The sequence below is a fragment of the Astatotilapia calliptera genome, chromosome 1 (genome assembly GCF_900246225.1).
Source record: "Astatotilapia calliptera chromosome 1, fAstCal1.2, whole genome shotgun sequence".
Classification (NCBI taxonomy): Eukaryota; Metazoa; Chordata; class Actinopteri; order Cichliformes; family Cichlidae; genus Astatotilapia; species Astatotilapia calliptera.
The window spans coordinates 13,742,839-13,759,557 of NC_039302.1; the positions used below are offsets into that span (position 1 = coordinate 13,742,839).

At 40.7% G+C, this 16,719-nt stretch overlaps 1 protein-coding gene across 10 annotated transcripts in view; it reads left to right on the forward strand.

Annotated features, from left to right (window-relative positions):
* LOC113020887 (protein diaphanous homolog 3) overlaps positions 1-16,719 on the forward strand; it is a 175,155-nt gene that overhangs the window by 56,518 nt on the left and 101,918 nt on the right. For 7 of the 10 annotated variants that reach the window (XM_026165174.1, XM_026165235.1, XM_026165207.1 and 4 more), the window contains 5 exons: positions 6,815-6,847; positions 7,905-8,000; positions 10,180-10,274; positions 11,044-11,145; positions 13,506-13,745. In XM_026165174.1, the coding sequence (XP_026020959.1) occupies positions 6,815-6,847; positions 7,905-8,000; positions 10,180-10,274; positions 11,044-11,145; positions 13,506-13,745 (566 nt within the window). The remainder of the gene's footprint in view (positions 1-6,814; positions 6,848-7,904; positions 8,001-10,179; positions 10,275-11,043; positions 11,146-13,505; positions 13,746-16,719) is intronic. The other 3 variants (XM_026165217.1, XM_026165227.1, XM_026165242.1) reach the window with 1 other exon arrangement.

The window sequence follows — 16,719 nt, forward strand, 5'->3', positions numbered from 1 at the left end:
GCTATAACAGATAATTAGACAGCTAATTTCCATATGAATATAATGGTCTGGTAAGGAAGTGTATTTGCATTGGTCCTGTCATTCTGCACAAGTATATTTGGGGAGCAGAAATTGGGCTGGTATGTAGGAGGGAATTAACTCGTATGCTTGGTTTGGCGGTTAAGCAGCACATACAGTAAAGAAAAGGCTCTCATATGGTGGTAAAGACCGGTCAGCGCTAACAGCTTTTCATCACTTGTCATACTCAGGCTGATGTGACACATTAAACAGCTGTGTTCATTCATATCCATGCCTCTCCCCTGTCAGCCTTCACTGCATTAACCCTCAGAGTATCTGTAAATTGGAGCCATTTAACATATGTATATGATGGTTAATGGGTTTCTCAAATGCAAGGTGGGTGTATTTCCTAAAACAAAAGCGAGAGCTTTTGTGGTCTGCTGCGTGGAGAACTTGAAAGGCTTTTGAATTACAAGAAAAGAAAAGAAGCTGAGGAGGTTGGTGGACACCATCACAGAATTAGGAGACGATTGAGGACTAGAGAAGGTGGGGATAAAAGCATTACAGTAGGCTGTCCTGTTGAAAATCATATGCCTAAATATTTTTTTGAGAACTTAGCATTATATTCTCATTTATGCTTATGTATTCTTAAGTTGCCTAATTACCATATTAATCTCACTTAGCTGGATAAAAATAAAAATCTGTGTTACCTCCAGAGGTGCACGGAGTGCAGCTTTGTTCACTGAGGGCAGGAATTAGCTTCTAAAATCACATCAAATGTTTTAAATATAGCTTGTTTTGAACCGCACTGACTATATGAGGATATCAGCAGCATGTCCATGTCTAGCTGCCTAGCAGTCAGCATTGCTGCTGATATATACCTGTTCTCATCAAATGGACTTTCTCTCCTGTGTGTCTCTGTCTCGATTGTGCTTCTTTTCTCCTTCTCTCTCGCTCTCTTTATGGTTTTGCTTTGACATTTTGAAGAATACCATTAGCTCTATAATGACTTTCCGTGTGGCTGTAGAAAATTTGTGCCAGTATGAGAGATCTCATCAAATGCATAATCATTAAAGGCTCTTTTCATTATTGTTGAAAGGGAACGTCCGATCACACACCGTACACATGGCTGTCTCCCACCCACCCTCTCACACCCTTATTTTACATCCAGCCTGTTATTTTCATATATATTTTGAACCCGCCACGCAGCCATATTCTGGTCAGATTACGAAATGTCTAATGTGCTACAGTGTGTGCTGGAGCCACACACCAATTACCTGGACCTGTGACAGTGTCCTGAAATGTTTGAAAATGTCACGTTTTTACAAACACGTACCCCCACCCTTTGCATTTTTTTTTGTGTGTGTGTGTGTGTGTGTGTGTGTGTGTGTGTGTGTGTGTGTGTGCTTAATCTTTTTCTATTTTCTGTTCTTTTCCTCCTCCATTGTTGTTGTTGAGTTGTGGTTTTTTTCCTGTCTCTGTTTCTCAAGCATCAGCACTTCAATTTAGTCCCAATTTGTGTTTTTATGTTCTCATATCATCAAAGTAATGGGCCGGCTCGTTAAAAACATATTTGCTTTCGCGACTTTATTTTTCTGCTGCGATTTTTCATCCACACGTGTAGGTTTGTGTATGGAGGAGGGAGGGGAAGGATACAACGCTGGAAGTAGGGAAGGTAGTGGGAGAAAAACGGAAAAAATTGCAAATGACTTCAGAGGTGAATGATTTAGGCCGTCATCAATCCATTGAATGACTTGGGAAATGTTAGGGTGGGCTTAACAACTGTGCAGATCATACTGAGGCTGTGACAGTGAAATGAAATGGAGATAATAATGCTTCATACCTGATATGACAGAGCAGTCAGAAAATACTCATTTGTGTGTGTGTGTGTGTGTGTGTGTGTGCGCTTGTGTATGCACACGAACACACAGATGTATTAAGAGGGCACTGGTAGGTCTTCATGAGGCCTTTAGAGGGCACTACTCCACTGAGAAATAGACCATCCTGTTACATTCATCCCCACAGGCCGGTACACACTGATTAACAGAGGCTTCTAATCAATTATAAACCTTTTCATGTATTGTCAGTAACTTTTGATTTCCAAATGTGTATACTTGCACGTTCTCTCTGCGGGGTGTGTTCCTTTCTTTGTGAAGAGCAATTGGCCAGTATGTTGTAGATGCTGGTGCTCATACAGGGACACTTGAAGTGATCTTGGTATAGCAGGGATAGAGGAGGAGAGAACAGCCTAATGAAGTCTGTTAATTTGCTGCTATCAGAATGAAAGTCTCAGACTAATTATGGCCCTGGGTCATCTAGTCTGGATCACAGAGAGAGGTGGCCCTGGATGGTTCGCTTTGATTAGCTCACTCAAAATAGAGCCCCTCACTTCATTACTCTGATCTCCCTCTCTGTCTCACACTCACTGGCGCTCACAAAACTCTGGTGGGGAGGTTAGTCCATGTGCAAACAGACTAGTCGAGCTGTCATCGCTTTGCTGTTCAGGATGGAGGAGTGTATGCATCGATGAGGCGGAGAGGGAAAGGTGAGGGCAGGGTATGCATAGTCCAAGTAACTACTGGACATGTGTCTTATGTCTCTCGTGCTCTCTGTCAGGCTGACTGAAGTTCAGGACATATCTGGATCCGAAGCATATAGTGAGTCAACAGTCAAACTGTGCAGCTGGTTTGACTGTTCTCCTTTCCTTCTGTTGACTGTAGAGTTGACAGATGTGTCGGAATGGTGGATTTGTTCACTTGCTGCAGACAGCCCCCCTCCTGTGCATCAGATGTCTCACAGTGGATTTTGCTTCAGGCAGTTTTTTGTGTGTGTGTGTGTGTGTGTGTGTGTGTGTGTGTGGTGTCTGCACATTGAATTTCAAGGCCCCTTGAATTATCCCTGCCACAGAAACCCCTTTAATAGCAGTGATTTAAACTTTACCTGCATGACTGCCTTGATTGGCTATTGGAAACAACACACTGATTTAATTAGCCTTTCAAGTCTGTGGCCCTCTCAACTTTCCCCTCGCTGTGCGCTTATCTGCTTCCTCAGAGGAGGCGATTGTGCCACTATATCATTCCATAAATAATAAAGGCACATAGGAAGCGACATAGACAAACACAAGATGAAATGACGTGCACTCGCATGTTTTCCAGTAAGGTGTTTTTTTTTCTTTCTCTGATTAGAAATCCAACCTGATAAAATAAAGTGGTGATCCGAGTGTAAAAGGCTGGGGCAAGGGAAGAAAGTAGGCTGTGTGTGTGTGTCTGAGAGAGAGGTGGGGTGGGGGATATAAGGTGTTACTTGCTTGTCTCTGAGGCCTGCCTGTCATGTCAGTCATGCTCTTTCACAGCAGTTTTATTTCTTCCACCACTCCCTTTAGTGCTTTGATGGCACAATTCACTGGTACTGCCTTGTGGGAAGCACTGCTGTGGTTGGGGATGTGTGTGTGTGCGTGCACGCAGGGGTGCACGTGGGTGTGCATGTGTGTGCAGTGTCACACATTGTCATATTTTTTTATCAAGTGCCTTTAAACTGTGCCAGAGATTGGATAAGAAGTACTCAGTAGAATTATTACAAGCAAGGTGAGCAGAGCAAAACTCTTTCAGAATTCTGGCTTTGGATCCTCATCTGACCCTGCTACTGAACATTACTGTGCTTTTCTTCAGAGAATAACACAACTTCTTCTTTTTATTGTGTACCCATTTATGGTTTTTTTTTGTTTTTTGTTTTTACAAAAACACAAATTCAGGTTCAGGTTCATTGTCACTTTTGGAATAATTCAGAATCCCTTTTCCCCTAAGGATCCTACACTGGAGGCAAAGAAATTGAGACGGCCATTCATCTTTGTTCTGTTTTTCATACTTATCTGTCCTCCTCCTTTGTCCACCGTCCCTCCATCACATTGACATTTATCACAAGCCTTCATGAAGAGACTTCTCACACTATGTGACGTTTGCTGTGGCAGAACAGAGCCGTTTTCTCATTGCTGGTGTCTGTTCCTAATGCACTGCTCTCTGCTGTCTTGTGATTGACTCCTGCTTTCCGTTTTCTGCGTTATCTGATCTCAGCTCCTGATCTTAACAGTGGTTTTAGTCGATGGCTGGGTTTGTAACTTGCCTCTTCCTGTCATGCTCTGATTCCATCTCTCTCCCTCTCTGAACAGGTGCAGCTTTTTATTCCTGTGATGTGTCATCTTTTTACACTTATTAATCCACTCGTCATTAGGTCTTAAAATATCTACTCTAGTCGCATCATACCTACGCTGTGCTCCTGTTCTGCTTTCGCTAGATGTGTAATGGGATGCAGACTCCCCACTGGTTTGCTCTCACAAGTGCATCCTTATCTTTCCTACTTCCTGGGTGATAGCGTAATCTGATAACTACAACTGTTGCCACTCCCTCTGATTGATTAACCACTGACCTCTGACCCTCCTGCAGGATATTTTAATTGGCTGATGTATAATGAGCAGGCTTCCCTGAAGAAGAGCTGTTTTAAGGCCAAAGAGGATAAGAGGGTGATGCTGGAAGGGGGCAATCCAATTAGCTGATTTAACCGATAACACCTGAGGTAGCTGTGTGCGTGCGTGCGTGTGCGTGCGTGTACTGTGTGCGTGCGTACGTTGGAGTAATGTAATTTCTATCTTTCTATCTCACTATCTCTTATACAATAGAGATGTCTCTAGCCCTTATGTGAGGACGCTTCATAGATTGTGACATAGCCAAGTGTGTTTGTGTGCTGAAACGAGGTTGTTGATACTCTGTTGTTATGTGTTTGAGAGTCTCTGTGTACTTCGTAATAAATACGATTTTGTCGAACTGCATGACGAATAGATCAATACAACATCTTAATGTAGTAAGCTAGAGGCGAGTTAGGGCTTTCCTCTTAGTACATCTCAATATTCAGGATTAAAAATAATTATCTGGTGAATTACAAAACATGACGCTGTACATTTTGTCATTATTTATTTAAGAAGAATTAAGACAAAACCCTTACTTACCCTTAAAAAGGTAATCAGCAGCCAGGTGCTGCTAATCAAATGCACTTGATTAATTGAGTAAGTGTGAATGTCTCTATAAAAACAGAGGTTTTGACAGTTGGCTGGTCTGGAGCATTCAGGTTTGTGTTTACTCGATGCCAAAGAGCAAAGTTGTCACTAATGGTATTAGTGAAGCAACTGATGCTCCCCAACAATCTGGGAAGGGTTATAAGTTAATTTCCAAATCATTTGAAATCCAGCATGCTGTAGAGAAATATCATTTGCATGTGGAGAACATTCAGGACAGATGGCAATCTTGCCAGAGATGGACTTCCCAGCAAATCCACTACAAGGTCAGATGAGCTAGCCTTTTCTCTCTAAATAGAACATAGCAGCATGGCTTAAGTTTACAAAGTTGGATCTAAACAAACCACAAGACTTCTGGAACAATGTCATTTGAACAGATGAGACCAAAGTGGAGACGTTTGGCTATAATACATATCATATTTGGCAAAAAGCAAACGCATCAGCACCGAAACCTCACACCAGCTGTCAAGCACAGTGGTGAAGGGCTGATGATTTGGGCTTGTTTTTCAGCCGTAGAACCTGGGCACCTTGCAGTCATTGATACAACCCTGAACTCCTCTGTATATCAAAGTATTCTCGAGTAAAATGTGAGCCAGTCTGTCGGACAACTAAAGCTTGGCTGAAACTGGGTCATGCAACAGCACAATGATACCAAACGCAGCAGCAAAACTCCTACAAAAAGATTTGCTGCTGAAAAAGAGTGAAATCAAAGTGCTGTAATGGCCCAGTCAAAGTGTAGACCTCAGCCTGAATGAAATACTGTGGCGGGACCTTCAGAGAGCTGTGCATAAATGAATGAACTGAAGCATTATAAACATTATAAAGAAGAGTGAGCTAAAATTCCTCCACAAGGTTGTGACAGACTAATGAAATCATACAGAAATCAATTGCTTCAAGTTATTGCCACTAAAGGTGGTTCTAAAAGCTACTGAATCATGGGGTGCATTTTGAATTAGTTTTTCCTCAGTGAATAATGACACACTGACATATGTCATGTGATGTTGTTACCTACCATTTTTTTGTTATGTCCTGATATGTCAAACCATTGAAATGGCATAGGGTGTGTGTTCTTTCTGACTGTATGTGTGCTTTAAAACTTTGTTGTAAGTAAACTGTTGAGTTAACATGAATTATTATTCTAATGGGAGATAAATGCACAGATCCATTTAGCTTCTGTAAAATGTTGAATGCAGAAAAAAGTGGAAATTTATTCCCATCTTCATACAAATTTGCTTGTCTTCTTTGGAAACATTTCAGCCATGTTTAGAGCTGCAATATCAATAACAAAAAGGACATGCATACTATAATACAGAGTTTCTAAATGTCACACAAAAGCTGCACAAACACACACATTCACATTGCTCGTTTGTCCATTCAACTATCCAAAAGGTGTTATACTACCATTATTGATGAGGCTAGAAACACAAATGTGATGTTAGCAGTTGTGGTTAAAGACTACCTGATTTGGGGAAAAGAAGTTGGGAAGCTGTGAAAGTAAAGCATACATCATTTTTCATTTGATCTAGTGAATATTTGTCTGTTAAACCCACTCTTCCAAGTCAGATTTTAGAGCGTATTTGTGGTTTCCTTTCTCTTTGTGTTTCACGCTGCAGTGGACAGGAAGCATTCTTATAAAAATGTATTTTCATCTCTCTCCTCTATCCATGGTACACATTTTTCACTGCCCCACCCCCCCCCCCCCCTCCCTTGTGTCTCTTTTGCGTTTTGCTCTCTCTCTCTCTCACATCGAAGACTGTGAGGAGAGTGTACTGGCAGAGGAACCACGTAAGTCCAAGGATTGCTCAGTGTGTGGCCGTGTTTGTGTATTTGTGTGTGGTGCGCCATACTGTAGGTGTTCATGTTTGTGGACATCATACCAGTCTCTTCATGCGGGGGTTCACAGCATACCTCTTCACTTTTTAATTAGATACAGAATCCCTGAAAGAAGACTGAGTCCATGTGGAACAGCAGAAATACCTTTTCCTGTGGATTAACCCGTGTGCTCCTCTGATCTGTTCCCCTCCTCTCCTCTGCTTTCCTCTCCTCTTCTCCTCTACTTTCCTCCCCTCTCCTACCCTCTCACCACATACACGATAATTACAGCACCAGACAATTACCCCGAAAACTCCTGGGATGCACATTTTGTTCTCTTAATCTGGTCTCTTAAATAATTAAAACCAACCATGAACTCCTCTTTGTGATCGTGGCTCAAGAGTGTGTGTGAATGTGAGTGTGAGAGAGATGTGGGTGTATGTGTGTGAACAGATGTGGAAGCATACATCTCTGTGTCGTCTCATTGGCTTTCCTATCTACCAACAGCTCTGTCACAATCCCACCTACCTGCCTCCACATGACCCTAAAGCAGATTTACCTTCACCTATAACATCTCTGCCGAATGTGCAACTCTGTGCTTACGGGCCCCGTACCTTACTCTCTCAGTGGTGTGATGAGAGAACTTCCCCATAATCCCTTTCTCCATGCTTCTCTACTCACATGGCATCATATCATTGAGTCATTCTTCGCTTGCAAAAATATGTAAATATATACAACAAAGGCTTGCGGAAATATTTTGTGAGCCTGTTAGAAATAGCTGACATGTAAAAAATTTGACATATTTACACTTAATGGAATATTTCAACTCAGCAAATAAATAAATATAATGCATCTGAACTTTCTCCACCACCTAGTTAATCTTTTTGCTGTTGTTCTCTTCTTTATGTTGTACTGATATCTAAATGTTATAATTGTGCTGTTTCCAAGTGTGTGTGTTTCATTCATGCTTCATTTGTCTAAATTCTGCCTATGTGTGGTGGCTGCAGTTTAATATTTCTGTCTTTATCAGCTAAAAAAGAAGAGGAGGATACAGAGGATAAGAAATCCATAAAGAAGAGAATTAAAGAGCTGAAGGTGCTCGATCCAAAGATTGCACAGAATCTGTGTAAGTATTTGTTTCCTTTCTATCTACTCCTAAAAAAAGGCAGATTTATATACATTTATAGAGAAATTTGGTATGCTTTACACCTTAGCATGTTGCTATGGCAATTAATACACACAGACAGTTCATGTGAACCTGGCCTTTGCCACATATGACTCATCTCTTCACACGGACCTAATTAACAACGTTAAAGATCCATTAAGGAAAGAAGGAAAAAAGAACTTCTCTCTCTTTCTTTCTTCCTTCCTTCCTTCCCTCCCTCCCTCATCTCTCTCATGCATTCACACACGCATGCTTGGTCTGAAAATGACGGTTTAAAAAACACCCGGCATTAATGAGGATCCAGCTGATCTCTTAAGCACTCTCAGATCTTAGCACCTCATTGGCTTATATCGCATGGAGCTGTGACCTTTGTTTCACGTATTAAAAGAAAATGAGTCTAATCAGCCCAGTAACAGTGATAAATCATGCAGCAGAAATTAGAGAGCAAGGGGGAGGGGAAGGGGGAGTTGGTGGTTTATGTGGTCCACCATAGGAGGTAAAGAGTCTAAAAGCTTTGATTGAGGTTTGAGAAGGACTGAGAAGGGGTTTTATTTCTGTTTTATTTCTGTTACTTGATTGATGCCATCACTGTTAAGATACTGAGATACAGTGCAAATTTATTCTGCCTAATGAATTGTACTAAAATTTTCTCATTACCAGTTACAGCCGGGAGCTTATATCACAGTCGTGTCACATTTTACGTATGCTTTAAGAAGAGATAGGCTAGTTTGTCAGTAAAACCTCAACCTAATATATACAGGTTTTAAAAAAAAAAAGATTCATCATTTATTGGACGTGTGTTTAAACTTCAGTTTAATCCTTGCACATGCTGTTTCTTTTTAATTCTTCTCAGTTATGTACTGTGTAGTAGTTGGCCTCCTGAAGTCCTGTGGGACAATTGGATACGTGCTCGTGGTTGTCGTCTGTGGTGCTCGAGAGGCGCCTCTTGTGACTCTAAAGTCCCATGCGGGAGTTGAAGTCCTTCTGGTCCTGTTCACAGGAATAAGTGATGACTAGTCTTTTAAGCTGACTTTTTTAGGCCATTTTCTCAAACTGTTGTCTTTTAAAGCCCTGCAGGGCCTTCTGGATTTCAAGCTGCAGGTGTTTCTGTCTCTTTGTAGCTTTAAAGTCAAGTGAACGCACGTCTTTGTAGCATAGCAATCCTGTTGGTTGTCCACACAGGAGATCTTTGGTGAGGCTGCTATCCCTTTATATGATACTTATGCCAGGGATAGAACATGCCTGGGCAACTTGTCTTTCCAAGAGTTGCAAAGTACTAAGCAAACACACCACTATAAAAAGATTTCCTGGTGAGTCTGTGTGTATACTTTTTGGGGTTTTTTTTGTCCATCTTCATTTCATCAGGCTTGCCAGGTGGTTTTCAACACCATGTAGGGAGGTCTCTCTCTAGGCACAGGGTGTCTGAGAAACAGCACACTGAGGGATATGAATTCATGGATGGGCTCAGGTTTTTGGTATTCTATGGTGATATGAGAGGATATCTTGGTTCATAACATTTGTCTTTGTAACTTGATTGTTACGCCAAAGTTGGTGCTCAACCTGAAATAAAAAGTTATTATTTCTGTTCCCACAACTTTAAAAATGATTTAACCCAGTAGAGCAAAAAAGTGTGCAAAACAAAAGGTACATTCTCGTTTTCAAAAGTTCATGCTCTCCTGTATATGCATAATGTAATGTTGTAACATACTTCACATACACACTTACATGCAGAACACTCCAAAGTGTTCAACCTAAAACATGCTCAATAATTTTAAATGATTTTTTTTTAATGTGTTTCTGCTTGTGAGACTAATAACTAGCCCTGACGAGGCATGCACCATACCTTTGCTAGTCCTAACTCTTGCTTGAAAATATCATGGTTGCTAAGCCAATACATTTAAAATTAAAATCATTTTTTTAAAGACAGAAAGAAAAAATGAAGACATCGCTGGCTGAGTGGGTCAGACTAACCTGTTTCATAAGATTTGTGTGTACTGTTTTATTTCGCATTGTTCTTTTTTGTGTGTGTTTGGTTGTTTTTTCTGTTCTTATATGACCAACTGTCTCATATCTCAACATTACAGCTCAGCTGTCAATCTTTTCTCCATTTGCCACATCTCTCCCCCCCTCCCACCTGTAGCCATCTTCCTAGGCTCCTTCCGCATCCCTTATCAGGAAATTCGACGCATGATAGTGGAGGTCGATGAAGAGCAACTCTCTGAACCTATGATCCAGGTATGCTGTTTAATGAAGCCATAGAGCCTCCGTTACTTTAGTGGATGACTTTCTCGTTCCACCCAACTCTGGACCTAGCTAGCTGTGAGATAAAAGAGAAAAAAATATTGAAACTAGTCAATGCTCAACTTTTCACCTTGAGGCTGGAAGTATATTTTTAGTTTTGCCCTTCTCCTACTCAGCTGGTCAGGTTCAACTCTTTGTCTATTGTCTTGATTAGTTGTCTATCTTAAAACAGCATGTAGCCCAAGGCTAAAGCGTTGGGCATCTGTAAAGCCTGCAGTACAGCAGGTGTGGAAACAGTTGGTGAGCACAGGCAGTATGTCAGTAAAAAATAAATAAGCACTTTGCTGATGTTTAGCTGAATTTTTTTTTGTTTTGTTTTTTTTTGTTTGTGTTTATAAGTGCTTTACCAGCTTTTTGGCTATAACTTCAATGTGTTTATGCCATCTGTATACCTCACACTTGGCACTGACTTACTCTGTTCATCCAATCCATCTGTCTGTCCTTCCATGTATGTGTCAATCTCTGTTTTTCTATCTTAACAACAATTCAATGGACCAGTGTGGTTCATTTCAGTTGTATCTACTGTATAAAGCTACATAGTCTTTGCTTGGTAATAAGATATTTTATCATAGTAACAAAGCTCACCACATGGCTGAAACACACCAACAGAGACAACGCCAAACAGAACAGCAGCAGGTTAGCTGTCTGTAAATTTCTGTATATCCTTCCCGCTTCTCACTCCCTTTCTTCCTTTTCTTTGTAGAACCTTGTAAAGCACCTACCGGAGCAGGAGCAGCTTAATGCGCTGGCCACATACAAAAATGAGTACTCTAATTTGTCAGAGCCTGAGCAGTTTGGGGTTGTGGTGAGTACACACAAATGTACAACACACACAAACATCTGTCAACTTCCCACCAACTGCAGATATACAGCACAAAAACGACCTTTCCTTTATATTTCCTTATTTATTGCCGGAAGACCTCAGACAGTGTGCCTATTATCGTTGACGATGCTATTAAACACAAGTGTATTAAGAATTAAATAGTTTATCAGAGCCAAAAAATGCATATTTGGTGTAATAAAATGTAATATTTGAATGTTTTAGTCAAGTAAACTTGTCTTGTATTCTTTCTCGGCGTCTTATTTCAATGAAAACACACACAGAGAACACTTTCATGTAATTATCATAATCCTGAGCTCTTTAAAATTCTATCTTTTAAAGCCTTAAGAGGAAAGATGGGACACCTGTGGACTGGTGCACTAATTTATGCACATTAAAGAGCAGCACTTCTGCCTCATTATGTCAGCATCATTTTCTTAAAGACTTTTCAAAGGAGGTTTAGTCAGAATTATGCATGAGAGGTGTCATTTATGTATTTTTATTTTTCTACCTACCGACCACCTTATGGACAAAAACATAACTCATCTTTTGTATCTTGTTCAATGAGGAGACGAGAAAAAAGGAGAGCCTGCTTATATAATGAGGTTGTGCTACTCGTGTGGGCCCACAAAAGCTCAGGTTCAAAGGGATTTTTTTAATGTACTTTTTTAATATTTACCATTGTGTAAACATTCACTTTTTTATTTTCAGTCAACACCACTTTCAATTGATCTTTAACTCAGCCTTGTGCGCAGTAGTATTTTGTTTTCAGGTCTGTCTTGCCTGTTGTAAAAGCTTAACACAAGGTCACCACCATAGTTGCTGAGTATTCCTGCAGCTACGTGAATAAGTTCACTGTTCTTTGTGACAGTAAGTTGAAGAAGCGCTTAATCTCAAAATATAAATTTCCACATAACTCATCTATATCAGTCAATGAAAGCATATTTTAATGTCTTTAACAGAAGCCATATGCATGCCTGTAATTTTTTGTAAATCACTTGCAGTTAATGATTATTCCGCATCACTCCTGAAATCTGAGGAATGTTTATTAGTATGTGCATTCTGCTGGCTGAGCTGTAGTTAAAATCCTCGGGACTAATGCTTTTTTCATCTTTGATTTTATTTGTTGTTGACAGTTGATGGGAATATTTATTACATGCAAGTTTTCAAAATATTTACTATAGAGAGAGAGAGAGGGGGGGGGGGGAGAGGGAGAGGGAGAGGGAGAATCTTTAAATTCAGTGTTAATGTTCTGACACTTCAGATAAGGATATCAACAGAGCTGTCTTTTCCTTCTCACTATCACCTCATGGAAATAGTGTTTGGCAGTAAATGAGCTAGATTTTCCATAAGTCCACTCTTTTGTTAGTGTGTGTGTGTGTGTGTGTGTGTGTGTGTGTGTGTGTGTGTGTGTGTGAGAGAAACCATCTCCTCAACTTGTCAGTATAACCTCCCAGTGCCCTGTGTAGGCCAGTGGGAGCAGCTGCACACATTCAATTTGCAGATGATCCGGTGTGTTTTGCTCCATTTCTTCTTTTTCTGATTATTTTTTTCTCGTTTAAATATCTTTATCACATAATTCATCCCATCTCTGGGGTTCGTTTCAGCATTATGTTTTGTTCGTGTGGACCTTGCTTTTTCTTAATTCTGTTATATAATTCTATTCCTCTTTTTTTTGTTGCCCGCCCTCTCCTTTTATGTGCGACAAATACACGGACACAAAGTGCACACAGACCAGCACACACTGACTGAAATAGTCATTTGATAACATTACAGTAGCTATAATTAAACCCTTGATGGAGGACATCAAACCGCACAGCCAGCTGTTGTGTGAAACAGACAATTGGAACCTGCACCCCTCCCTCCCGCCGCACACACATACACAATCACTGTGTCGGCCAGGTCCTGGGCCCAATGCAATATTTTCCAATTTTCTCTAATTGTGTGAGAGTGGTAATCCAAGGCAGCCTATTGTATATTCCACCCCTCCACTGCCTGCCCTATATGGACACTAACTCCACAATTAACTTACCAGACCTGGGTCCCAAATCAAATCACTGCCAGCATCTATTACTACTGCCTAGCAACACTTTCCAACATGCTGGTTGCATAAATGTCTTTTAAATTAGATCGTCTGAATGTGAGAGTGTGTCAAATGTGTTATTGTAGTTATTTTAAGTTTGACTGTTCTTTGATGTGGTTTGCTCTCCTTGACATCATTTCCCATCCTTTTCTCATCTCCTTCCTCATTCTCTTTTCTCCGAATCCCTTTTCCCCCTACTATCCCTTTTCCATCTATGCCTTCTTGTTTTCTTGTTTCCACCTTGACTTTGTTGCCTCCCCAGATGAGCAGTGTGAAGCGGCTGCGTCCTCGCCTCAGCCACATCCTCTTCCGGCTTCAGTTTGAGGAGCACGTAAATAATCTGCGACCAGATATTCTGGCCGTAAATGCCGCATGTGATGAGGTCAGGAAGAGCCGCTCCTTTGGCCGCTTATTGGAGCTGGTGCTACTACTGGGGAATTACATGAATGCGGGCTCTCGAAACGCCCAATCATATGGCTTTGACCTGAGCTCCCTTTGCAAGGTAAGGGTTGAAATGCTGACCCTAATTTCAACTGTTCACACACAGTTTGTAGTCAGTCATCCCTTCAGTGTCAAATGTTCAACAGGAGTGATGCTAGTTCAATAAACTTTCTCAAGAGATACACAGCTGTGTTTGCAGTCAGAGTTCTGTAACAGAAATATAATTTATTTTTTACTGACCTCAACTAAATGATTTTTTAGGCCTTTAGTTGAAGCTAGCCTGATAGATTCTCCTTATTTTCATTATTGCGCTCTCATTTTATGTCCTCAAAAACCTTGAGTTAAAATGGTCATTTCCTATATGGATTGCTTTTTTCTGCCAAATGTACAAGCCAAGAGCGTTAACAGTGATTAGACTAAAGAAAGAATCGGTATACATTATGGGATTTATGTATATCTGTGTCTGTACCAGACACTACGTGTAGCGGTGTCTCTCTCTTTGGTCACCTTGTCTGAGCCTTATCAGTAAACTGATCCAAAGCAGCTGCTGTAATGAGACATTTTATTTTAAACCATTTCATTTGATTGAACACTATCAGAGTTTTCGTTATCATCTGGCCTCTATCAAAGCATTTAAGCCCACCGAGTACTTTAGTCTCATTCTTCTGCCCAGAAAAGATAACTGAAACTCAAACCACTATCCCTTTTGAAAGTTCACACAACTTCGCCGTGGCAATACTAGTGCTTCTTGGACAGAGACGTATCCAACACCTGTAACTCAGGATTTTATGCGGCATGAAAACAGAACATGAAGTTTGTAATAGTGACGGGAAGAATGGGGTGCAAGTCTCCTCCAGTGGTTACATTACAGCTGTTGGCACACCCACTGCAGTTTCCACAGTAACGAGCACTGCTGTCATTTGTCACTGCCACCTCTTTACCCTCCTAGACTTGGATGCTGATGTTCATATAAATACAAGTACAAAGGCAAACACTTGTACGAACATGATGGATTAGATGCATTAGGACAACAGTAATATCAGTTAATAGGAGACTGTTAAGGATTTAAAACAGTAGTTTCTTTTGTCTGCGTATGTTGTCTGAAGGAAGGTTTACGTTGTCACGGGCAGGATATATAGAGGAAGACATCTCCTTCGCGCCATACCCAGAGTTTGACAACTTAATTCCACGGCACACTCCACAGCACAGGAAAATTGCATCCATCCCAAATGTAAAAGGCAAAATGTTTACATTGTCATCTACGATTACCATCCATCTAAATTCAAAGAGGGACCTTTTGTGAGTGAGCACTTGCAGCTTTTATTAAAAAAAAAGGGGGGACTGGGGAACAGAAATGAAAAGAGAGATGAGAATGTTTGATTAGAGGAGATAATACAAACATGATTAAACCCAGCGGGTCTGAGTACACTGCTGTCTACCAATAGATCACCTAGAGAGATGCACTGCAACACACTCTGCAGGAGGCATGTTTGGCAGGGATGCTGATAGACATCTTGGAATTAGCCTGTTTAATAAAAAAGGAAGAAGAACAAAGAAATGAGAAAAAAATCAATGATGGAAATTTATCAGGGAAATATAAAATATTTGTTACTTTTGGCAATAAATGGGCACCAAGTGCAGGGAGCAGGAACACATCTGCTACGTAATCACGAGACATAAAATCATGTGTGGCACTGTTAACACTCAGCATTTGTTAAGCTAGAGCTCAGAACTGCTTTGAGTAAGTACAGTAGATGAAGGACAATGACTTCTTTTTCCAATTACCAGACAGCATATTTAGCTACATTAGTACTTCTGATTTCAAGCATGAGTACGTCGAGCCCTGTGCTGAACCTTGTTTTTTGTTGCTGTTAGCATTAATCACAAAAAATGATCTAGGGAAAAGTGCACTTCTAACAGTAGTTTGTAGCTCTATTGCAAATTAGCTGCTCACCTACATCACATTAAACAACATGGAAACGCACCTTTGATGCTGCTTTCACCCTTCTTACTGAATAGCAAGTGAGCTCTGTACACATGTAGGTAGGTGTGCAGGTTTTCATCAACTAGTGATGCACTCACTTACCCAACTGACTAAGAAAAGAGCAATTTATTAAGCACCTGTCTTGCATTTAATAAATGGTAAATGGCCTGTATTTATATAGCGCTTTTCTAGTCCCTAAGGACCCCAAAGCGCTTTACATATCCAGTCATTCACCCATTCACACACACATTCACACACACATCTTTCACCCCTTTTAACTAGGGTATCCACAAAGTGTGGTTTTCATTTTGCAGCTCAAAATGCATGTGTATCATGATTCCTGCCATAGCGACGAATACTGTGAAACTAAGGCCAAAAAGATGTTGTTTACGTACCATACCCAATTTCTGTTATTATATGTTTCAACAAAAACGTTCTTTGACTTTGCCCATCAAAAGTAAAAATTGCATCTGGTTTAAATTTGTCTGATGTACCTTTTAATTAAGCGTCGGGCCCTTGTGAAGGGGCGCACCGCCTTTCGGCACTCTTGCAAAGATTTGATCGCTCCCTGAAAGCCCCTTTCTAACAACCTGCATTTGTGTATTCGCAGTGCGTGTGCTTCTGTTGTGTCAAAACTGAAAATGTGTTACAAAGCAGCAGTGCGCTCAACTCTGAATCCTAAACATGCATACGTTGCCTGGTCTAAATAAAATGTGAAAGCACACAGCATAGCGGCACGCATACTTCCTAACACGTATTAACTATTAAGACGAACGTGTTTCATCTGTAAGCTGACATCAGGACAAAGTGGGGTGCGCAGTGAGTGATGATTGTGTTTTAAATGCGCTGCGGTGAGGTGCGCAACTCTTGTCACCTGTGATGATCTTCAGTCTAGACATGCACAAGATTTCCAGGAGCAATTCAGATGTAACAGGAGCATCGGCAGCGCTGCATTTCAGAATCAAATGACCTTGAAAGAGAGAGAATTTAAATTTAAATTGGCTAAGGCTTTTGTATTTATGTGCAGACTTGGAAAAACTTTTTGATCCTA